The 26174-nt window shown below is 37.8% G+C and overlaps 1 protein-coding gene across 1 annotated transcript; it reads left to right on the top strand.

The window, feature by feature from the left end:
- The first annotated feature begins 890 nt into the window (after nucleotides 1-890).
- On the top strand, nucleotides 891-26174 carry LOC138023660 (ATP-binding cassette sub-family D member 3-like). Its single transcript, XM_068870703.1, has 28 exons — nucleotides 891-1046; nucleotides 1209-1248; nucleotides 3151-3200; nucleotides 4740-4791; nucleotides 6064-6152; nucleotides 6295-6364; nucleotides 6524-6550; nucleotides 8566-8636; nucleotides 9140-9209; nucleotides 9859-9912; nucleotides 10515-10571; nucleotides 11229-11281; nucleotides 11980-12069; nucleotides 13024-13093; nucleotides 14157-14226; nucleotides 15300-15397; nucleotides 16100-16191; nucleotides 16803-16918; nucleotides 17423-17489; nucleotides 18431-18494; nucleotides 18860-18937; nucleotides 19651-19716; nucleotides 21191-21304; nucleotides 22304-22354; nucleotides 22473-22517; nucleotides 22601-22705; nucleotides 23664-23720; nucleotides 24802-26174. The coding sequence occupies exons 1-28, from the start codon at nucleotides 910-912 to the stop codon at nucleotides 24877-24879; spliced, it is 2031 nt and encodes a 676-aa protein (XP_068726804.1). The 5' UTR covers nucleotides 891-909; the 3' UTR covers nucleotides 24880-26174.

Genomic DNA, 26174 nt, shown 5'->3' with positions numbered 1-26174 from the left:
ACATTTCAGAAATAAAAAATGGGGGTCACCAAGTACGTTTTTGAGATATAAACAGCTAAAGCTGAAATATGGGGTGTTTACGCACTGTTACACTGCAAAATTTCATTTTGTAGACATGCAAAGTAGTGGCAAGATATTCAGTAGTTGAGGTAGGAAGATCCCAATGAGTCCATGCAGTCAACTAAGATGAGGCCAAGTGAGCCCATTGGGTTCCCTGCTGCACCTGTTTAAGATTCCAATCCTGTGGTCTTAAACCCTAAATCCTCTCTTAAGTGAAAACAAAAATAGCAAGGTGACACTGTCACTATAACACCAACCCAGTGTGGCCAACACATCATGCATGTGCACAACCATTTCACCGTATCAATTAGCAGCCATGAACAGCTGCTTTGGCCTTGCTTTTTTGTTTTTCTCCTCTTTTAAGCCCCCCTCTCTAATAACCACCCCTTTTCAGAGGAAGAAAGTTATTAACCCCCCCCCCACCCCCCCACTCTTTTAAGCCCCTCACCCTTCCCCCTTATTTTTCATGGCCAAACCAGTTAATGATAGACTGTATTAATTAATCACTACAGTAACACTTCATGTGGACTGACCTGGTATGGTTTATTCACGTGCGTGAAGTTCGGATTTGGTTTTTAAGTGAATACAAATGTTGCAAATAATAAAATAATAGAGGATTTGCGGTATTACAGTAAATTAGGTGCAGGTTACCCTTTTTTGCTTCTTCGGAGAGTTGAAACGATGGTAACAGAGAAAAAAAAGGAGATATACAGGGGTATCCAGAGGTATACAAGGGTATACAAGGAATTAAAGGGTATTCTCAGGACATTATACGTAGTCTTACTTGAGACCAAAAGCACAGAGCACTGTTACAGCTTGGCTACTAAGCCACCGACCGGTTTACGCAAGATGGTGAGCGTTTGGAGCAAGGTGGCAGCTCCATCTCAGTGGGTGAACACAAAAGCTTCTGGAATCGCCGTTGCAGCTGTAGGAGCAGGAATTCTTTATTTATGGAGAAAAAAATTGAACGATCTTAAAACAAAAAGGTATTTTTGGTGTTTGTTGTCGACATACCACGGTAACTGTAGCCTATTTGTATCGATCACCTGATTTTTTTAACACAGCTTGTTATCAAGCATTTAACAAAAATGCATAAAGTAAACTTACATGTTATTAAGAAGGAAAGTGTCTCTTTGTGTTCATAACAGAAAGCATGACATCGACGATTTGCACATCTCTCTCGCGGAGGTAAGATGACACGATGATAACTTTTAAATCTGATGGATGAGATACATTTCAGTTAAACCCCTAGTCCATGGCTATGGAATGCCGTTTGTATCAAAAAGACTTCTTGTCATATATAAAACTTATCATGAAATATATAAGATTTATTGCTCTTTAAATAAAACATCTTAGCTTATACATAAAACTTGCTACAAAATAATTATAAAACTTGTCACGCCATATATAAAACATGTTTGAAAATATAAAACTTGTCACGCCATGTATATAACTTGTTGCAATAAAACTTGTCACACAATTATATAAAATATAACTTGTAATGTAATACGCCTCTTGGAACCCAGTACCGCACTAAAGGGCAAGAACAAGGCAATGAACTTGAGTTTCCAGGATTAGCAAGATGGCCTCTCACAGAGACCCATTGAGAGACTATCAAGTCTCTGCTGATGGTCTTAGAGACCAAAACAGAGTGGAAAGGCAAAGAGGTAATCAAAAGGAGATAAATGAGTCACTGTCTATTAGTAACAGCAAAGTGAGGCAATCACTGTCGGCAGCCTTACACGAAGTCGTCATTTCAACAGCTCTGCATCACTGATGTCTTTATTGCCAGCAACCCGGAACGATTTGCTATAAGTAGAACAACGAAGCTGGGCCTCAGTGATCATGATCTGATCTCTGCTATACGGAAGCAGAAGACCAGTAGACCTCAACCTTAGCTCATTGAATATTGTAGTATGAAGGGCTTCGACAATGATTATTTCCTAGCTGATCTTGGTAAACTGGCATACTGCATATATCTTCGATCACATTGCAGGGGCGTAGCCATGATTTTTCAAAGGGGGGGTCACACTGTGTTAAACAGAGGGTACTCACCAGATTGTGGCGTTTTTGCCACCTGAATATTGTAGGTTTTTTGCTTAAAAATAGCTTCGAAAGGGGGGGGGGGGGGGGTTACGGGCACCCCAGGACCCCCCTAGCTACGCCCTTGCATTGAAGGTATTTGTGAATATTCCTACCAGCTGTTCATTAATGTAGTGGACCAGCAGATGGGGGATTGGGGGATTTAGATCTCCAGTGCCAACCCCTATGACAAGTATAATCATCTGGAGTAAAATCTGTCCCCAGAGAGAACTTCATTATGTGGTGAAAGCCAGAGTAAAATCTGACGTTATTATGAAGGAAATAGACAATTCTTTTGCCCTGAAGTGGCCCGAAAAATCTATGTCACTCTTAGGAGGGAAGTGGTTAAATTTCAATAGAGGAATACATGAAATGATGGAAAGGTATAATGCACCCGTGGAGAAGGATAAGGAAAGTTGCTTGGCAACAAGCAAATGGACAACTAAAAAAACCTTTCCATCATTTCATGTATTTGCAAGAATTGAGTCTTGTGACTTTGTAAAGCAGGTAGACCAAGTGGGACACATTGTCCATCTGGGACCTACGCTGTAGATAAGGCACAGGTCTGGGTCCATTAGAGTTCTGGTAGTTCAATGGGTAGAGCATCGACCAGTGTTACAGAGATTGTACAGCAGATAGTGCTATCCATCGTTTCAACAACTGGGGCCAGATGTACAGAATATCTACATCAACATGTTCCAGCAAAGTCCTTTTTTGACTAAAATCGCTGTTTCTTCTTAGGTGGCTTCATACATCATTAGCCTTTTTAGAAAAGGAAAGAATAAAGAAAGAATAAAGGGGTCAGGGATATAAAAGAAGAAAACAAAAGGGATTCTGGTCCCTTTAGCAAAATGCACCGAAAAGTACTTTCATGAAGATGTTCTTTTGTTCTTGTTTGTAAACTTGGAGTGGAGAGAAAAATATGTGACCCTTGTAATGCCTGTTTCACGTAAAGATCGGTTATTTTAATTTTTTTGGAAATAATCTTTTCTTGGTTCTTGTTTGTAGGAAAAAGCTACAAAGAAAGAAAAGGCTGCTGTTGATGCAGTGTTTTTTGGGTACGAATCAGTTACATGTACCACAGTAGTAGGCTAATACATTTTTATTCTTTGAGAGTCTTTGTGTTAATTAGTCAAAGTAGCATAACTGTTGGAATTTAACCAAAGTGGTAGGATAATAGAAAAAAGTTAAAATTTCTTTTGTTGGGGTTCAAAATAATTTCTGCATTTCAAGATTTTCTAACCAGTTCAATTTTGATTTTCTCTGTGTAAAGCTCATTATCATAATCAGAAACAAAGGAAACCAAAAGTGAACTTGTTTTGTTTTGAACCAGAAAAAAATTTGAGCCGTAACATATACATAGGTACATGTACAGTATGGGCATCTAAAATGGGTTACAGGCCAGGCATTTTATGTACTGTAAAATCTCATACAGATCAAACATGAATGTTGTAAACAGTCTCTGATTTGTAAAATAATTGTATCGTACAGTAATACAGTGCAGCTCAGAGATAAGCAGCAAAAAATTGCGTTTGAAATGTGTGTAAGCAAAATGCGTCTGGTACAAGTATTGAGTTAAACAAGTTAATACAGGATAGATGGAAAAATGCAAGGCAATCAGGCATGTGTGAAAGGTAACATGTTGAATTTGAGTGGATCTTACAACTGCCACAAAAGATTGGTATGTGTCAAAGTCTGAAAAACATGACTGCATAACAAACAGAAAAACTTGAAAAGGTTGCATAAAGATTTCCAATTTAGCAGGCTAGAAATCATTTTAGCAAGTGAATTGTAAATAACCCCAGAACTTGTCCCAGGTTTGTGTTTGGCAAGCTCAGGGCAAATGTACAATAACCAAGTGTACAACAACTAACTGTACAATATGGTTAAATATTTGTACTCATTTCGTGTGTTTTCTGTACAAATTCACCAATTGATACAGTTTGATAATGGAATGTTATCACAAATTACATGTATGTCAAGTGTTTGATTTAACCTTGGGTCACATGGTCTTAGACCACATGACCATTTTAGTGGCTGGACCGGCCACCTGTTTAATACTGCTATTGCTTTGAGTCCATTGTTTGGATCACATTTTGTAATTTTGGAACAGAATGCTAATTAGTGACATTTAAATTTTGAAAGTTAGAAGCACACAGAGTCTTACCAAACAAAATGGATGCTATGTTTATTACACACACCCCAAAGCATGCTGGGGCTGAACAATGCGAGGGGTATGATGTAACAGCTTGACACTGTAGTAACAGTATTGTTAACAGCGCTAGTGGGACCTCATCAGCCTGTAGGTTAGAATGACACTTTGATGACTCGCTCATTATTTTAAAGTTTGTGAAACTAGAGTTGGATCTCATCATATAGTAAAATGTTCGTGAAAATATGTTGCATATGTTTCAAAGGAATGCAATGTGCATGGAATGTATAGAGTGTCGGTTAGGTAAATAGTGTTGCCTTGATTGAGTCAGATTTGATTATTCAGTTTAGGTTTTAGGTTACTTGTCTTTGATAAAAAGCATTTCATAAAAGACAATTTTCAAGGAAACTGGATATTAACACTGAATTTTTTTGCTGAAATGCAGTAAGCTGCTGAGAATTTTGAAAATACTCATTCCTGGCTGGTGGACACCAGAGGTTTGTATTGGGAAGTGTATTCAAGCCTTTTAGATTACCTTTCTTTATCCTGCAAGGCTCTGTTTTTAATCTCTTTACGGTGAAACATACGGTAGTTTCACCCTTAACTCTGGCTTAAAATGAGTGCAACTTAAAAGTTTTTATTCAATGCCATAACTTTTTAAGTTCATTCATTTTAAGCCAGAGTAGTGACAGTGAAACTATGTTTGATTATCTACCTGGCTGCTTTGTTAACGGTTCATATGAACTGTAATATTATGTACCTCATTAAAGTGAACAGTATGCCTAATATTTATTAATAATAATAAGATTAAGGGGTTTTTCGATTGACCCTATTCCGGAATAAGAATTCTTGGAGTGATGATTTAATTAAAACGGTATGTCTGGCGTTTTGAAGCAACAAGGATAATAAATATATGTTTAAAATATCATTTTAGCAGGTGTTTGACAATTTTAATGTGAATCTCCGTAAAAGCGAAGGATTTCTAACTTCTATTCCAAGTATCCCTATTCCGGAATATGGTTAATCGAACGCAACTAAGAATATTAATTTTTCATTACTAGCATTCTGATTGGCTCACTAAATCTCTGTTGTAATCTACTGTATGATTGCTGTAAGCATTGCCAAGCTGAAGACTTTTCAGGGAAAGGGAAATTTCTTAGCATCCAAAGATCCAGAAAGTATTAAAACCTATTCAATTTCTGCTTGTTATAAAATAGTATATAAAAATTATATGATTTTATCCAATATATGTGTCCCTAGAACAATACTTAATTATTGTTCAGGACTGGTTCATTGTTGATAGCATTTGCCCTTCATCTACATGTATTTGTGACAGTCCCAGGCTGGATTTCCAGACTTAGTCATCATGTACATGTAGGTTGAGTTTGGTCATTCTCTGCTCTGCTCCAATAGGCTTTTCTCAGGCTTCTCCAGTTCTTTCTCCTCTCCCAGGGTTCTCCTTATCAGGTGGTAACCGGTAAAATTGACCGCTTGTATGAGCACTTACACTGTATTACCACCTGCAAATGCTCAGAAGTCGCTTATCCTTTGCAGAACGTCCAACATTAACCAAATGCTTTACCGGTTTGAAAAGATCCCTTACATGTTGTGCTGAAAACTAGGGAGAACCCTGCCTTCCATCAAAAACTGACATTTTGATTAATTTTGATCATTTGCTTTCATTTGTTTTACAGTCCCCCATGTATTGGAGCCCTATAATAATGTTCTTACACTTCCTTTATAAGCTTGATATCCTATTCCCTTTCCAGACTGGCTATCTGGTACTTGTTGCATTGTCTCTCATTGCACGAACATACTGTGATGTATGGATGATAAACAACTCCACATCCATTGAAAGGTGAGGAAGTGATTGTACTTCTCATAATACCTATAGATAGTCTATTATTTCTAATAAAATTAAATATATAATTTGTGATCAGCATTTTTTGACATGCAAGCCAACTGAAAAGACATGTAACATTTCATCCATTTTATTACAGATCCATTATCAGTGCAAATTATGCAGATTTTAAAAAAAATCTGACCGAGTTGGTTTACGCTATGCCATTTGTAAGTGTGTACATTACTTGAGTGTGAAAATATACAAAACGTTCATACATGACTGTATTTTCCAAACCAAGATTTTTAATTTTTCGATGGTTGCTTGACCATTTAGTGGTAGTCTAAGAGTGAGGATTAATTTTTTCTTCTTGCTTTTTGCCTTGATAGGTAGCAGTGATAAACCAACTTATGAAGGTTAGTTTGTCATTAATTTTTATGCCGTTTCAGTTAATGGCTAGAAAAACAATGCCTGACTTGTTCCAAACCAGTATAAGTCTGAAATTAAATCATGGTTTATCATACCAAATCGTTGTTTTTTGGTCTTTGGCATTTGAGAGGGTCTACCAATCAGAATTAACCACTTTGAGGAATTTGCTTGAAATTTGTAATGATAGTCTTTGAAGGTTTGAAAATAACTGATATCATAATATGAGTTGGCCAGTCTCTAATACAGAGGTTCTATGGGTAACAGCTGGAATAGAAATCATAATGAACCCTGAAAAATGCAATTTAGAGTTTGAATCAACACAGCATTTCAAGACAGTGCATGATCAATGGAAGATCACAGTTAACCTTCTCTCCATGATATATGATTACAGTGTAATTATGTAATAAAATTACATATATGTTGTAGTTCAATTTTTCCCCTGGTTTAATTTTTTTAAACCAGTCTAAAATTTTTGAACCAGTTTAATTTGAACTAGTTTAATTTCTAGTCGGACAAAGTCAAAAAATCAAATGTTTATTGAACCTCACTGGGAGGCCTAACCGAGATGTCACTCCTACAAAAAATTGGAAAACCCGGTTGAGTTGAAGATTATGACTTTCTTGCGGAAAATTTCCTTCAGGCTCTTCTTCTTTGCTACTGGAGTCATACTCGCTTCGCTCTTCTTGCTCTATGTCAGGTTCATCAGTCAACGGTTGTGACTCATGGGTCTGCCGTGACAGCATTTGAAGTGAAAATGATCTTGTCACCCCTGGGGACCTCTTTCTGGTACAGATAGTCCAGCAGTGTACCAGTCTGAGACATTCAGTGGTTGTAAGAGTAAGAAGGTCAACAGATGTTGACGTCAAGATAATGTCAGCTGAGATGTTACTGAATGTCATTTGATCGTTGTACCTGGTGGAAGTTTTTCAATGAAAGTAAACAACTAGTAATTTAATGGCTTCTTTTGACAATATCGGACTGTTAAGTGGGTCTTTATTGGTGTTAATTGTTGAGAACTCAACAGCAGAAAAAAATCACCGGTGTAAAGGGAGGTCTTCCATCCCATTTCCGTTTGGTAATAAGAAAGTTAGAATTCCCGGTATACTGCCATACAAATCATGAACTTTCCACTTCCTGCTCACCTCTATTCATTCCACATCCCGCCTACAAATCAGCTTTCATCCTGCATATCGCCATAGATAAAAAGGCTTATCTCGCATTTGATCCTAATCACTAAAATCTGTTGGTCTTTGTCATAGCACCGGAGACAAGAATCCACCATGATCATTTAATAACCTTAAAAATTATTTCTCTAGTTTATTTTATACATTATGTAGTCCATAAAGAGTTCTACTTAATTACTGAAAGGTGTCCAACTACATGTATGTTGAAATGGGTAGTGTTATAAAAAAAAATTAAGACGGAATCCACCAGAAGTTTGAGTAACAAGTGGACAAAAACCTAGTACCAAGATTATAAACATCGTATTGCAAACTTCTGTACGACTGTTTTAAATATCTTCTCAAAAAAAATCATTTCTAGCAACACCAAACGCCAAAAACAACTGTTGAACTTCGTAAGAAACACTTGAAAGTACTGGTGAAATGAAACTGATGATGAAATTTTACAATGTACCTGTGTTTGCACAATTTCTCTGATCGTTGAAATTTAATTTTTCTCGTTCCCATGGGAAATTGTTTTCGGTGTTATTTCAGGCAACTATTTACATCTTTAGCTTTCAGGAAATGTAAAAGGGACTGTAAAATACTTAAAATTATTCTGGTACCAGATTTTTGTCCACTAAAAACTGAAATTGCTCGATTTTGTATCGGATTTCGTCTTAAACTGGTTTAATTAAAAAAAAAAAAAACAAGGTTAAACCAGGGAAAAAAAGTGAACTACAACATATACATAGTAATATAAATTATGATACAGTGTAATCATGTGAGGTACTATCCTGCTTCAAGTGCATCTTATGTTTTTTTTTGAACTCTTAACGCAGCTTGGATTGAATGAATTAAAGCTGAGATTTCGAGCAAGATTGACCCAACACCTGTATGCACAGTATCTAACGTAAGTGACCTTGATGTACGTACTTTAAACAGTCATTTACCTCAGATGCTTTAACCCTTTAAGCCCCGAGGGGTTCCCCATTGACGAGTAAAATCGTCTGGCGTTAGACAGAGTAAAATCTATAAGTGCCATTTGGCACTATCGGGGCTGAAAGGGTTAAACGGGGACATAGTTTTTTGATGCTGTTAGCTTAAACGGGGACATAGTTTTTTGATGCTGTTAGCTTAAATTACTTTTTATCTAGAAGATGTACTATAAATGTTTGAAGACCACAAGAGAAGCACACATGAGAGACCCCCCTTTTTTTTCTTTTTCTTAACGAAGCAATTCATAAGTTGTTCATTTTGATTACTTAAATGCTGTACCGGGCCATTTCATTTTTATGAGTAATTTTGAGAATACACATGCTGGATTTCCTTGCAGTAAAGAAGATACTAATTTTTGTTAAATAATTCAATATTTAATAATTAAATTTGATTTAATTTCCTTTTTCTCTTTTTTAGCTCGTTCACATTCTATAGAATGAATAATTTGGATAACAGAATTGCAAATGCAGATCAACTTCTTACTCAGGTGAGATACAATGTATATCTCTTTTAGTAATTTAGGTTACTGTCAACTTTAATGGGGACAATTATTAGTTTTTCAGTGAGTGATTAAGTAAAAATTGTTAAAATTATTGCTAACTCTTTGGTGTCTCATATTTACAAATTTTGGCAAAATAAATTGAGTGATGAGGAAAAAGTGTGACATGATGATGATGATGATGATGACAAGGGAAAGTGTGGCATAGGTAATAAGGTCTATTTGCTATTAAAATACAAGTAACTTTAATAGCATTAATTAAGCATGATTCACTATGAAGTTGAGGCTTAGACTCAGGGAAAAAACCTTACCACTTGTATCTAAAACAGCAAGTGGCTCTCCACCTTGGAGTTTATTGTGAGACAGTGTGTGTTGAGGAGGGGGTCTTTTTAAATCAAGAGCTCATGTGTAGACAACAAGGTGGAATCATTTGAGATTCATTTTGTTTGCCGTTCAGTTTTCTATTTTAAAATTAAGCAGGTGCACAACACTCTTCTTTGAATTGCCTATACTACTGAACTACTTAGCTCGTAGTTGACTGTGGAGAAGATGAAAACTTCGGGTCCCTCTCCAAGTGTAAGGGTAGGGTTTTCTCATACAAAGGAATCGTAACACAAAATGCTTGTTTTGATGACAGGATGTGGATAAATTCTGCAACAGTCTTGCTGAACTGTATTCTAATGTTAGCAAGGTAATATGAATGATTTAAATTTGTGTAATTTGCAACCTTATATATTGAAATAATTTGTGGACTAAGCTGCCAGAGCACCAAAATACTCTGTGTTGGATGGTTCAAACTCCAGCAAATACCAGTAGTATTGCATTCATTTTGTTCTACCAACTGAGCCATGAAGCTATTCAGATAGGAGCAGGTCAATTTGTTGGGTGCATGTGTTCCCCTGAAAGGACTCAATGAACGAAATACATGTAAAAATTCAATGTATATGTGCTGTGTGAGGATCACTTCTTTCTTTCGTCTATAACCCGCACTTGTGTGTTTATTGGGAGCATTCATGGAGAAAATTACAGGAGGTAATTTTGTAAAATTTCCGAGTTACCACACAGGCAACAGGTGAACCAGGCTTCAATGTGGTGTGGTGAGGTACATTTCTTATAGATACCTCCTAGCAAATTACCCTAAATCATAAAAGTTTAAGAGACAATTATGTTAGTTCCTGTTCTTGAATACATGTAAGTTCGATCTAATATTTGCTACATGAAAATATTTTGTCTCTTTCAAACCTTTGCAAATACTATTAATCATCATTTGCACCCTGAATTTTTCATTTACAGCCGATACTTGATATTGCAATTTACATCCATAAATTGACAGGAGCAATTGGTATTCAGGTATGATTTTTATGGTGGTGTTTTTTTTAACTATCAGAATAATCAAGATTTACTTCAGTATCCAAAGTGTTCACACAGACAATGTGCAAATGCATGTATTTGAAAAGGACTGAATGATAGATCTATTGCATTCATCCTCTTATGACTTGTGAATTACTACTAGAGAGGGGTGAGAGAGTGAAGAAACACTATCCACACCACAACAATGGTCATTTTTCCTGCAACAATGGTGATACCCCACTCTACCCCTCTCCACATCCAGGGGCATAGCTAGGATTTTTCCAAGAAGTGGGGGGGGGGGGGGTTGGGGGGTGGGGGTCACATTTTCCAAACCCAGGGTACTTACTGGTTTGTCATGTCGACATCCACGCTGTTTTTAGTGGAAGTGACAATTTCTTTGATGAGCAGTGAGTGCCGGGGGAGGGACAAGCCTGCAAAATAGCTGCATAGATGAACTAAGTTCCAGGTGACATAAATTACTCTGTTCCAGTCTCACAGATATTGTTTGTATGATGTTGTTGAATGTCACAAAGGGGGGTCACAGGCACCCCAGGACTCCCCTGGCTACGCCTCTGAACATAATACGTGTGTGACATTTTCCTTTTACCCAAAGCTTATTTTGTAGTTTTGTCATTGTGACCTTGATTCTTTTTTCAGGGTCCAGCAACCATGCTGGCATACATGGCTGTTTCAGGACTGGTATTGACAAGGTAACCATTACATGTAAATGTCCTTGCAGTGTATTGCTTTAAAACAGTAAATCATTTTGCTCTGACGAAGATGTTGAGTCAACTGAAACACATTTGTTGTTAAGTTTAAGTACATGTAATCTATTAACAAGTTAGGTACTGTTTGATTCAAACATGCACTGCATTTTGTGTGTGTGTTGCATTACCACTACAATTTAACTCTTAACTTTCACACAGTCATGGGTACATGTGTCATGTCTTGATCAGTTTCATATTTCCCATTTTTCCAGTTTTGATTTTTTACTTGAATGACTGTGTGCTTTATCAAAAGTTTTACTGCAATTTTTACTGTCAACACGGAATGAATGAATTAAAATTATCTGTACAATGTACAGTAAGTCCATCGTATTATTTGCTTTAAGTTCAAGTATCATCTTGCTTACAGTATTATGGGCCTTTGTTTCTATTTCCTTTCAGTCAAATCTTCTGAACCTCAATTCAGCTCTCTTGTATTCAACTTATCTTGTCAGTTTGGATTTCCTTGAATAATTGAAATCTACGTGTGAGCATCTATAAACAATAATGGTACAAAATGTCAAGTCTCCAGTCAGTTTACAGCCCACAGGTACTACTTCTGGCAAAAGATGCCACCATGAGAAACCGCAGCTCTTTGCCTATGTTATTTCCAGTAAACCAAGAGATTTTGTTTTGTTGTGCAGATTACGCCGGCCAGTTGGCAGAATGACGGCTGAGGAGCAGCACCACGAAGGAGAATTCCGTTATGTGAACTCTCGATTGATAACTAACAGGTACATGTAGGAGATTATTAATTAACAACGACAACAACAACAACAACAACAACAAAATAAATTACAATTTAATAACTTAATTAATATGGGCACTGTAACTTATTGTAATTTGACTTAGTTGTAAAACACTGTAACTCTATGGTTAAAAATGTTAAGACTGATGCTAGGCAGCCAATATTTTTTATTGTCATGTGATTGTGTGCAAGATTAGGAAGAGGACTTAAACAAACAAACAAACAAACAAACACAAAGAATAGCGCTTACACATACTGTAACGGTGGAAAATGTTTGTCAAACTGATTGGAATTAAGGCATCAGGAAGGTAGCCAGTGAAGAGGCTTGCCCTTTTATTTTAATAAATCCAACTACTGGTCGACAGTTGGCCAACACTCAATTGACAGACTACAGACGACAGGTAACCATCTCAGATTCTCTCCAAAAGAAGAGTTGATGGATCCCATAAAGTGGCTTCAAGCGATTACATGGGTAACATTAATTCAAGGTGCTTGCCTAGATTGTTTTGTTTTAATAATTATTATATGAAGGCTCTATGGTGATCAAGGGGTTGAGGTTTGGTAGTGTGGTGCTTTGAAAGGGAGTTGAGTGAACAAAAATTAATCATGAATATAGGCATGAACTAAGGTTAAGGTGAATAAAGTTAAGATGAGAGTTGATAAAAATGTCTGGTAGGTACATGAAAACCACAAGGATCATTTCTTCACTTCATTCATTTGCCTTTTTTTTCAAATGCCTAAAGGTCTTAACTTATACTGATTTTGTGTGGGTTGATGCATGGTCAGTTAAAAAAAGAACCTAACTAAACCTCATCTCGACTGGTGAATTTCACATGAATATTTTATGACTATTCTTGTTTTCTATTGTGATTGATCTTTGTCAGTTTTAGAAGAATGTCTTGATTTTATGGTGTCAGTAACTTGTTAAACTTTATTTCAGTGAAGAAATAGCTTTTTATCAAGGAGGAAAAAGGGAAAAGTTGACCATAGAGCATACTTTTCAGAGGCTGGTAAGACATAAATTAATATAAATAATGACAACGGCAATGGCAGCGAGAATGTCATCTCAAATTATAAATTCATGTTATTTTAATTACTTTGTGACTAATATATATTTCAACCTTTTTAATATGACAAGGGTGTGGTAGTTCCTCAAAAATGACACTGGTCAGAACGGTGCATAATTTAGGGGAGAAAATGAAAATTTATCCTCAAGTGCTAAAGTTCTTCATAAAACTTGGCTATTTTATGTTGTTGTTTTGCTGACTATGGCAAAGAAATGGATAAAAGTGAAGAATGCATGTGCAAGGCGGGCAAAGCTATTGTTTCTTCCCACTAAAATATGCAAATTTGTGACGTTCTATGTCGCCGTAGCTGATGTTGTTGCTTAATAAGCTCCTTAATGATGAGCTACCTGACCAAAAGGCAATTTAATGTAACTTTTGGGTTGTAGGTTTTTTTTTTGAAAGTTTTGGACCAACTTCAAACTGGAAAGTTACATGACTGTATACCATGTATCTGGGGATGCAGTCCTTCAACATCTTTGGAGGGTTTCTGATGGTCTAGTCTACCATTCAAATACAAGAGACTCAGAGATATCATCGTGCATCTTTGGATTTTAATTACAGTGTTTTGTATATAGTAGGCAGTATGAGCATGTGATATATGTTCTTTGTCGAATTGTCACATTCTAAAATATGGGGAACTTGGATAATAGATAATTATTATTAAAAGCTAGATCATTGAATAATGCAATTCTAGAGTTTTGATTGGCTTACACGTAGCCATCATGGTATATGAGCTCAGTATTACAAGTTATGGTCTACAAATATCAGTAACTGTACGCACCATTTTTTTTTTGTTTTTACAAAATACGGTAAAGTAGGGAAGATTTAACTATAATTTGTGGGCTTTTCAGATGTATGGATATACAGTATATGAGGTGCATAGCACTGAGTGGGCTATAATCATCATATGCACTCATGGAGTAATGTTGTTAAATATATACATTCTTGCATTGGAACTCAAAGTTGCATTTACAGTCTTTCTGTTGATATCTGTATTTGTTTTCAGATTAATCACTTGAGAAGTTTCATTCAATTCAGATTTAGCATGGGAATCATTGACAATATTATTGCAAAGTGTAAGTTGGCCATGTGTAAAAGGGAAGTGCTTTATTTTGGAAAAAAGTGAGTCTGTTCAGAGATTGCTGTGGACATCATTGCAGCACTTTATTGACGGAATGCAAAAATGGCCACCAACAAATTATTCTTTTGTCTTTGTGTTAATTAGCCTAACTAGCCTTGTTCACACGTGTAAAATTGAAAGAATTTGGGCTGTAAAACGAGGCTGGTTAGGCAACATAACACAAAGACAAAAGAATAATTAATTTTGTGTATGTTTCCTTTAGCAGGGCATGTGTGTACACTTTGTATTTCGTGACTACAGTGCTTACCATATGAGAGATAAAATGACTTTTCCCTTGAATATAATTTTGTTGGCGGCCATTTTTGCATTTGGTCAATTTACACAAGATCGAAGAAGAAGCTTGTAAGGGATTGAACCCAAATCCCTTTACAAGTACATAGTCGCAGCAGTGTAACGGCTGCATGTGAGGTATTTATTTTACAAAATTAATGTACAAGGGTATGTAGCACTTAATAGCCAAAGGCTAATTAACTTGTAGCCCTCAATCAGACCAGACCACAACACCTGCAACTCTGTGCCCTACTCTTTTTGGTTAGTGTTTGTGTATGGGGTCATTAGCGTGCCACAGTGTATGAACAAGGATTGTGAGAAACTTTACTTTTCCATCTTAAAAAAAAATCTATGATCTACAGCTCTTTGTCCTGCAGAGTATCTTTTTTTTTTTGGTCCCTTGGAGCATATGTCAGCACTATCACTCACTGAGCTTGTTTTTGTAAATTTCTGTCAACCCTTTCTTTACCATCTTGGAGAGCAATGTTTGTTGTTCTTAAAAGGCACACAATCACCCAAAAGTCATTGTGGTCATTTGTATTTGGTTTCCACGACGGTTTGTCCAATTGCATGATCTGATTGGCTGAATGCACTCAGGGAAATCATACAGAAAACAACATGCCAGCTACATGTATTTGAATAATTTTGTGTTACACAGAATTCATTCACGGTGTGCAATGAGTTTTGGGCAAATGTAGGCCTTTAAGAAATCTTACTTTTTGTGAATGTCCTTTCCAGATTTGGCCACTGTAAGTGGTTTTTATGTTGTCAGTCGACCTTTCCTTGATAAGAATATCACAAAGTATGCAAAGAAAACTCATGATCAGAAAATGGAGGTTAGTATGACTTTGTTGAATTGTGAACTTGAGCTTGAACCAGTTGGTTGTTTTTGGATGCTGACTTTAAAGTGGCGTACTGCAGAATGCTCAGCCACTTTAAAGCGATGATGCCATAGTGCCATAAGGTAAGGTAAAGTCTCTGTTACGAGCCTAGAAGGGCCCATCAGGCTGGCGCTCATCTCCAGTTTCTGTAGCATGAAGCGACTAGGAGTATTTCTACTCCTCCCTGGTTGGGATGCTAGTCCATCGCAGGGTTACCCCCAGCATTAAATTGGCCAGTACCCATTTATACACCTGAGTGGAGAGAGGCACCATGAGAGTAAAGTGTCTTGCCCAAGAACACAACACAATGTCCCCGGCCAGAACTGGAACCCGGACCACTCGGTCCGGAGTCAAGCACTTTAACCATGAGGCCACCCCGCCTCTTACTATAGTGCCTTGAGAGAGGCTGCACCTTTCATTTATTTTAGTTGGAATGTTTGAGGTTTTTTTTTTTGTGGAGAATTTGTCTTCATTATAGGAGGAGGAAGCACCCCAGTTTTTTTGAACCAGTCACCTTTTGCTGCGGCCTTTTCTGTAAAATCATGATTTCACTTTATTACCTCAGTCTTAATAGCTAAACCCTCCTCTTAGCACCTCTTTTAACACTGTTTGGAGGACTTAACACCATTTTACAGCTGTACCCTTAATATTTTGCAGGATTACTACAGAAGTGGTCGCATGTTGGTCAGAATGGCAGAAGCCATTGGACGTCTTGTGTTGGCAGGGAGAGAACTGACTACATTAGCGGGGTAGGTTATTGGTTTATTTAATACTCAACAAAGAAAAAAGTAATGGAATGGATAAAAAGCAGAATGGTTCCAATAAATTGAGAGGAAAAACAGTGAGCTTTTGACTGTTTTTCAATGAGATGGAACAGATAAGATTTTTCTGGTTTTAACCCATTTCATGGCATGATTGTTCTTTCCTATAAATGTAACCTAAACCTGACAGGTGATGATAAATGATCACCGTTAACAGTGAGGTGATGAAAAGGGTTGTTGTGCGTGAAAATGATTGAGTCATATAAAAAAGTTTTCCATTTAAGTTGTGGAAATGTCAGTGTCATTAACAATGGTCCTTTTCCTTACTACGCTAATGTCCAGGTGATCTCACATCATTTAGGATGTTATCACTCCTGGGCTTAAACCGCTTAAAAGAAGCAATTTTGAGAAAGTAATCTTTGTAAAAAAGATGATTGTCTTTTAAACCTGGGGGAGAATGTCAAAGGTACTTGTAAAATGTTAAGTAATCACAGCTGAATCATACAAGCCATATGACCACAAGGGACAAAAAAACGGACCCCTTCTGTTGGTGTTCTTGATGGCGTGTTTATAATTGTTTATAATCTCTCTTTTTGAAGGTATACCTCTAGGGTTTCTCAACTAATGCACGTACTCAAGGACCTGAATAAAGGAAAATACCAAAGAACAATGGTGACAACTCCTGACAGTTTGAATGAAGGTGATAACAAACCAGGTAAAATGCAAAGCATGAAGGGAAAGTTTTTTTTAGTAGTTGTTATTTAATCCATCACACTTATAAAGGATTTCATTCACAGAACCACCTCAAACAGCAAAATAAACAGCACCACAGGAAAGTACTGCTCAGTTGTAGCTTTCATTTGAATGGCCACACAGCACGTTTACACACACAGATTCAGAAGTTAGAACCACTTTGTACAGTATAATAACAGCACCACAGGAAACTACTGCTCGTCATCCAGTTGCTTTCATTTGAATGGTCACACACTAGGTTTACAACCACAGATTCAAAAGTTAGAACCATCGTGAACAGTACAATGAAAAGCACACTCTCAAATTACCGCTTGGTAGCTTTCAATTGGTTATAATGTTTTCAAGTCCATAATAAAACAACAATATGATGCACGAAGTAGAGGACTGCCGACAGCCACAGATTGTCATTGGTGATCTGCTGACTTGTTAAATCAAGATACTGTTCTTTCTTTTATGTCATTTGCAGAGAAAATTTCAGCATCTTATTTAGATCCCAATAAAGGGGAAATCGTGGAAGTTGATCATTTGATAAGGTAATTACAATTTTTTAAAAGGACCATATTTTGTGAGTGGATGTGATGGTTGTTAACCCATTGAACCGATGACCTCTGCAATGCCGGTGCAATGCCGGTGCATTGCCGGTGCAATGCCGGTGCAATGCCAGTGCAATGCCTACCAGCTGAGCTATGAAGCCACTCAGTTAGGAGCAGGTGATTATATTAAAAGAAATAATGAAATAAATGTATACATTTATTTCATTCAGGACGTTAGTTTGCTAAGCATTAAGCCTTTGCTTCCAAAGAGGGCCATTTTTCCGTGTCTATCATTATAGTGATTGGTACGTAAATTCTCCTCACTATTTCCATGAAATGTCAGTCAGAGAGGTATCAAGAAGAATATTATCAGCTAAAGAGATGTGACCTTGACATAACACCAAATTCTCATGACTACCCAACGAAAAATCCATGGTACTAGTTAGGAGAATTAAATTTCGATCGTAGGAATGAAAGGGTTTAAGTGGTTTACTTCTTAATGGGAACCACCTTAATTGTAGGAATGATGATGATGAACTTTATTTAACAGTGAAGTGTGTTCAGCGCTGAGGCACTAATATTGGGTACAATGTACAAATATCAAATCGAGTCACATCAAATCATGGGTTGGTTTTTGAGGAGAGGAGAAACCTGGACTACCCGGAGAAAAACCTCTCTGGGCAGAGTAGAGAACCAACAAACTCAACCCACGTGTGTCACGGGAATCGAACCCGGGCCAATTCACGTAACGCTAGAAACGTCAACGTTCGAATTTCTTAACGGTGGTACCATAATTATCAACTCAGTTGATAAACCTATTTCTAATGTTCGCTATTATCTATGTTAAAAAGGTCAATGGACGGCTAGAAATTGATTGGAAACCGCAGACAATTAAGGGATGTTAGAATGTATTGAGAACTGTTTTTTTCCTTTTCTTTTAGGTTTGAAAGTGTTCCATTGGTCACTCCAAACGGGGATGTCCTTATAAGAGAACTTTCCTTTGAGGTAATGTTACAGATTCATTAAACGCTACAGATCCTCGAGTTTCGCGTTTAATTTTCCCCTTCAGCTCGGTTGAATTTTTTTTATTTTCTTTCTGTTTTGTAATGATTAAAAGGAATTAAGGAAAATAGAGATTATGGCAACATTGACTTTGCTTCTACTGTCTCATGTTTTGTGTGAGAACTTTCCGAGAATAAGTGAGGCTTGCCACAGTACGGGGGTTCGGAAGAGGTCAATTCTCTCGTGGAAGGAGAGGAGGCGAAAGTTTATTTGTTGTAACATATTTTAGTATTTTCAGTTTTGGATTTTTTTTTTCTTCAATTTATGAAAAAAAAAATCGTGACCTACTGCTTGTATTGTTTTATTAGGTTCGTTCTGGTAAGAATGTCTTAATTTGTGGTCCAAACGGATGCGGAAAAAGTTCTTTGTTTAGAATTCTTGGAGAGGTGAGACATGATGCTTGTGTCAAACAAATTTAATGCGACGATTCTCAAACTTATCTGGACAATTTGAGCAATTGTCTCAGTCTTATAGACACATGAAAAATTCAGTTGACTCCAACGGGATTCGAACCCATTGACCTCTGCGATGCCAGTTCAATGCTCAACCAACTGACGTATGAAGCCACACAGCCGGGAACAGGTCAATTTGTTGGGTTCATTTGTTCCCGTGGAGGACTCGATTCTGGACAATTTGAGCAATTGAATTCTATTGTCACTTTAACTGAAAGTCCAACAGTACGCATTCGCAAATGGAAAAAAAAAACAGTGGAGAAATACACTGACTAAAGATTGTTGACCTCAGCATTTCGAAACTTGCGTCCTGTCTTGCAGCTTGTGAGTCTGTGTCACGGTTTAGAAAGTAGCAATTGAAATGAACAGAACAACGTTAAGAACCTGACTGCAAGAAGGCAACTACTTGGCGAAGGGTGATGGGGTTGAATTCGAGGCCACGAAACTCGAATCCCGTTTGTGATCAAAGCGCCATTGAACCCACCCGCATTTCAAATTCAGCGTCCAAACGAAATATCCAACAGGAAACCAGGGAATTTTGGGCCAAAACCAACCAAAACATTTACATAGAGAATTTTACCTCCTCGATTTATAAACGATACCTTGTAAGTGTTCCTTAATCATCGTATTCTCGTGATTTCGTGTAGCTGTGGCCACTATTTGGAGGTAAACTTGTCAAGCCAAACAAGAGAAATCTGTTCTATGTCCCACAGGTAAGTTGATGATGATAGAATTTTTGGTCTTTCAGTGCATCCCCTCATCCGTTTACAGTGGGTAACAGTTACTATTTCCTTCACTGCAGTTTCGAGAATACTGCATTTCAGATCTAACGGTATGGCGGTGCAATTTCATTTTGTTATCATTATCACACATGTATCTTTACAATCGGAGTTTAGAGTAACCTTGGTGTAGCTAAAACTGATCTCTTTGCATTAATCCTCTCAACCATGATATACCACAGAGTAAACACTGCAACACCGGAAACTAGATGCCCTGCTCTTTGCGAATAGTGTGTGGGTTCTTCCATGTCCCACAGGGATAACATTGAAGGGTTCTGAGACGAGGCCTAACGGTTTATCGTCCTTATCCGAGAAGACTAGAGAGTGTAACAAGGGCAGATGACATTACAAAGGCAGCACTTTCTCTGAGTGTTTGTCCGGCCGTAGTTTTGATCGCAGTAGTACTGAGCCAACTGGTCGTCAATTGTCACCAGGCTTGCATCCTAGGTTAATGGCTAAGCTACTACAAGTCTCTGGTGGCTCAGTGATCAAGCATCGGAACGAGTTTATCGGAGGGTGATAGGTTCGACTCCCGACTCCTCCGAGTCATCGGACGGTCATAGTATTCCCGAGTCATCCTCGCTTTATCTTCTCTTCTCGTCTTTGGAAAGCTTGTTTTATCGGTTTTGAAAAGGTTCGTTATTATAGGTTTTATTGCCTTTGTAATCGAAACCCTTAACTTTAGGATTTGACATAATCTCGAATGATGATGATGATGAGGAGGGGGAGGGAGACCAATGACGATGATGATGATGTGGAGGTGGAGACCAATGATGATGACGGTATGATGACGAGGTGGAGGACGAGAAAACCAATGATGATGATGATGATGAGGAGCGGGAGGGAGACCAATGACGATGATGATGTGGAGGTGGAGACCAATGATGATGACGGTATGATGACGAGGTGGAGGACGAGAAAACGAATGATGATGATGAAAATGAGGAGGGGGAGACCAATGATGATGATGATGAGGAGGAGGAGGAGGAGGAGGAGGACGAGGAGACCAATGATGATGGTGAGGAGGGAGAGGGAGACCATTGATGATGATGATGGTGACGATGAGGGGGAGGGGGAGATCGATGATGATGATGATGATGATGACGATGACGATGAGGAGGAGGACAAGGAGGAGGAGACCAATGACGATGATGACGAGAAGGAGGAGACCAATTATAATTATGATGATGAGAAGGAGGAGGATGAGACCAATGATGATGATGATGGTGTTGATGACAACTATTATGATTAAAATAAAAGGGTTTGGTTGCCTCAACAATCGATGATTTTATCCCATTTTAACAGGTTGAATTTGAATAAAAATATAAACAAGGTTGAATTAATGGAGAGGACTAGTTGAAATTGTCCGAGTTCTTTAATTCTTTGTGTTGTTATATTCTACTTTTAGCGTCCTTACATGACTCTCGGAACACTGAGGGATCAAGTGATCTACCCTGACACTAAAGAGGATATGCTCAGAAAAAGAATCAGTGATAAAGATCTCGAAGAGTATCTTAAACAGGCAAGATAGATCATTCAATATATGGCCAATTCTTATTGTTTGTATATATAACTAGCACTCAATCGTGCGTGAGAAGTACCAACTGCATAGTTGCTAGCAGTACCTTAATATGAAAGTACTGTCCAGTAGCTTTAAATCGCTCACGTTTGCTATTTCTAACCCCGACAATTTAAGTCACGCGCCTTTTGGCGAAGGCTTTTCGCTGGCTGTTTCTACATGGTATTACAATAGGCCTTTTCCGAGTTCATATCTGCCTTCTCTTCAAAGTGAGTCTAAGTGCGAAGCTGTTCTTATGAAAATTATTTTTCATTCATATGTAAAGTAGAAGTAATTATCATAAAAAAAATTTACGCTTAGACTCGCTTTGAAGAGGAGGCAGACATGAACTCGGAACTGGCCTAATTGAGGTTTACCCACAACGTGACGCAAGTAGACGATACTGGGACACCGTTACGTTAACTAAAAAAAACTCGTAACCGTGGGACTCTATTCGGTCAATGGCAGCTCCGCGAAAAATAAGATAACACCCACAGAACCACCTTGACATGAAAGTACTGAGCCAGCTTTCATTTGAATGATTACACTTAAGGATTTCACCCACAGACTCAAAAGATAGAACCACCTTGTACAGCATAATAGAAAAGTATTGCTCGGAAAAGTATTGCTCAGTAGCTTTCATTTGAATGGTCACACTTTAGGATTTACCCTACAGACTCAAAAGTTAGAACCACCTTGTACAGCATAATAAACAGCACCACAGGAAAGTACTGCTCAGTAGCTTTCATTTGAATGGTCACACTTAAGAATTTCACCCAGACTCAAAAGATAGAACCACCTTGTACAGCATGATAAACAGTACCACAGGAAAGTACTATTTAAAAATTTCATTAACGGGCCCAAGTTGTGGAAATGTTTTTAGACTGCATCTAAGCCCTTAGTTTTTGGGTTTCAATCGCTCGCTTTTGCTATTTCTAATCTAATTTTCTTTTCCAATTTTAGGTTCACCTTGGTAACATATTAGAACGTGAAGGCAGCTGGGACACAATTCAGGTAAATTGTTGTAATTGGCCTCGTGGAATTCGTGGTTAGAAGACTAAGTCTTCATATACATCGATCGCAATGGTAAAATTTACATGTAATTTGCCATTTCTCTTATCTGTTTCTTTAGGATTGGATGGATGTCCTCAGTGGTGGGGAGAAGCAAAGAGTGGCCGTAAGTACAGCTGAGTTACTCAAGATACTCGAGATACGACTGTTCTGTATTTGCACGTACACGTTTTATGTGTTGCTTTCTAGATGGCTCGCCTTTTCTATCACAAGCCTCAGTTTGCCATTCTTGATGAATGCACGAGTGCTGTGAGTGTGGACGTCGAAGGTTTTATGTACACTCGATGCAGGGAGGTAAGTTATCGAAATTATAATGACGACGAGGAGGACGATGATGATATCGTTGTAGACGACGGCAATGATGATGACGGCTACGATGACGCTGGCGGCGACGGCGATGACGTTTACGATGGTGACGACAACGATGACGACAACAGTGACGACGAGGGTGACAATGACGATGACGATGACGAGTTGATTGAAGAGACTGCAAATCAAATCAAAACCCTTTGACTCACAAGAGTGATCGATACGTAAATTCTCCTCACAATTTCAATGAATTGTCAGTCAGGCAGGTATTTAGAATTAAGAATGTTAAAAACTTAAGAGGTGTGATCTTGATATAATACCAAATTCTCATGACTACCCAACAAAGAAATCCATGGTGCTTGTTAGGAGAATTAAAGCTTCGATCGTGGAAACGAAAGGGTTAATAGACCACTTTACGAATACGGTGGCCATTTTGACATCCATTGTTTCAAATAGCTATTATGGGATTCTCAGGGGAGAAATGCATACTAATTTACCCCTGAGAAACCCATAACAGCTATGTGAAACAATAGAATTCAAAATGGCCGCCGTATCGGTAAAAAGGTCTATCAAAGCAGATCAAGTCAAATATTGGTTTTTGATGGGAGGAGAACAGAACAGAGAGACTCAAGTCCGGGATCAAATCCGGGTTACTCTTTGAAGAAGGTGGGTGCTCTCACTGCTGCGGAAAAACTTCTTGTCGTCATTAATAGGGAGCTGGAACACGCGACGTCAGTTTTTAGCCACGAATGGAAACCGGAAGAGAACACTTTGCATGCCAGGAATACAGAGAGACATCCGTAATGAATGACACGACTGACAACAACCGCACAAGTTGCTTCCTTAAGTCATGCTTTTCAAAATCAAACACATTGCAGGCACGCGTCCTTCCTTAGTGCACAATTAAAAAGCTAACCACACTATGTCTCTCTTCTTTCTCTAGGTCGGCATAACACTGTTTACTGTTTCGCATCGCAAGTCATTATGGAAGTATCATGAGGTTTGTCATTGATTGCTTTCGTTAGTTTGAGCCAAGGGATTGGGCCTAGCGGGGATACAAAAAGTCAAATCGCGCCAGTCCCTTCTTTTAGCCGCGCGCCATTTGTCCAAGCTTTTTCGCTGGTTGTTATCATATACATAGTCGTAAAGTTTCCATTGTATGAATAGACCTTATTCACGATGTCCGCCATGTTGGATCTGCTATTATCATGCAAATTAGCTACACACTTGTGAGGGGGCAAACAACACAAGTTCGAGAGGTTATAACGAACATCTTAGCCACACAGATGATTTGTTTCTCATTCACTGAATGTTTATCACCTAAGTAGTAAAATAGAATGATTACACAAGTTACTTCGATGTTTTTTTTTAGTGAAAAATGAGCAGATAACAAAGTAGAAAGTCAAAATGTCAAAGGCAATCAAAAGATATAAAATTATTATAAAAGTTACTTAATTCTTAATTCTAAAATGTACTTTTAGCAATGTTATTTTAATATTTCGACGAGACGATTTTCCGCAATTTGCCTTTTTTGCAATGTTTGCCCCCCAGCATAACACATGGCTAATTTGCATGACAATTTGAAAACCAAGATGGCGGCTATCGTGAATTAGGCCTATTGACGTTTGCCCACAACGTGACACCCGTAGAGGATGCTGGGACACTGTCGCGCAAATTTTAGTAACACACCGTCACTGAAAATCCATAGGACTCTTTTCAGTCGATTGGCAGCCTGGCGCAAATTAATGACAAAACTGATTCTTTTAAACGACTATTTTAGTGCACAGAATATCAATACCTGTCTTGGAGACGGATGACCAAAAAGAGTGGTGTGCGAACTTGAAAACGTTGAATATCAATAGCTTTTTGTGCCATAAATATATTTCATATCTTGTCAGTGGGTTGTCAGGAATGTTGTGCTTGTGATCTGAAGTACTAATTTAGGTTTTTACCCAATGAATTGGCCAAAAAAGAGCAAATTTACCATGACAGTTCCCCTTTAAAGTATTAAGCTTCCCTGACCATACTTCTCTTTTCCTGACCTTGATATTTACATGTGTGTTTTTTTATCTTGTTCATAGTATGTCTTATACATGGATGGCAGAGGCGCTTATGAGTACAAGCCAATTGATTCCTCGACAACAGAATTTGGATCTTAATCTCTCTTCTTCGCTTTTCACTGGCCATGAAACATGCCTGCGTTAGAAGATGAAAATTATTTGAACAGCTAGATTTTACTTTTTATAGTGGCGGAAAATTGAGGGACCAGGATGATTTTCAATAACATTTTCAACATTTTATTGCATTGATCCCTTTTTGGTTTTTTTTTTGTTTTTTTTTCAAGTGAGCAAAAGAAAAAATGGTGTCTGTTTTTGCCTGGAAGTTGGTTGGTGCGAGAAATGTTTCGTTAAATTATTAAGGAAAAACGTAGGCTTATTTACAAATCAGCATAACCAGGAGCCTACAGTTCCAATACTAGGTCTATGTAACGGAATTTTCACAGATCAAGCTATTTTTTAGACGAATTCTTAAATAAGATTTGGCTTGCATGAGGGACTATTCTCAATCTCATGGGTAAAAATTTCTCATGCAAGACTTGTAATTAGCTGGAAAGGTCTGGTTTCGCGGAAAAAGCAATCTAAAAATAATTGGGTATATAAAAACGCCGTTCCACGAATACAGTGAAGTTGTACGCTCCCAATCATGGGCTCATCGTAGATGATTTCAGAACATCTTGCCATGTTGTGAACACTCAGAGCAGTGTAATTTTTTACCGTGACAATATTTTACGTCAAGCATAGAGATAAAGTAAATAATTATTGTGTTGAGAAACAAAAATTATTATTCGGTCTGTAAAATATAACTTGAGGTATTGCCGAATTAGCAGGGTTTGCTGGATACTTTTGGATTTTGTACCCATCCACAGTTTAAGTAGAACAACATTAAGTTACTTACACGTCACTCAAAAGGAACTTTTTAAAAATGTGTGTCCAAAGGTGGATATTTATCATTAAATAAGAATCGGTGTAATTCGTTGTATAATTTTGTTTCAAAACAATTATTGGTCTTGTTTTTGTCATTTATATAACACATAGTGACATTAGGGCCGTTTATACGAGAGAAAATAAGCCGTGGCTTACTCTGGCTGCGGCTTACATAAGACGCGAACACCCCGTATAAATGGTACAAAATCTACGTTGACGGCTTTCTCAAGCCGCGGCTTATCCTGGCCTGGGATTTTATGCTCGTATAAATACTTCCTTTCGCGTATTATGTACGCCGCGGCTTACTCTAAGCCGGCCGGCCGGCTTATTTTCTCTAGTATAAACGGCCCTATTGTGTTCATGATCATTGATTGTTTTCATGCATTTTTCACGTCGTCTTAATTACTGAGTGTTAAACTTGAGGAAGACTCGCATTTGAATTCTTGATTAAAATGCTTGCTGGTTAAAAC

The sequence above is a fragment of the Montipora capricornis genome, chromosome 11, assembly GCF_036669925.1.
Source record: "Montipora capricornis isolate CH-2021 chromosome 11, ASM3666992v2, whole genome shotgun sequence".
Taxonomy (NCBI): domain Eukaryota; kingdom Metazoa; phylum Cnidaria; class Anthozoa; order Scleractinia; family Acroporidae; genus Montipora; species Montipora capricornis.
This window is presented reverse-complemented; position numbering and strand designations above follow the sequence as displayed.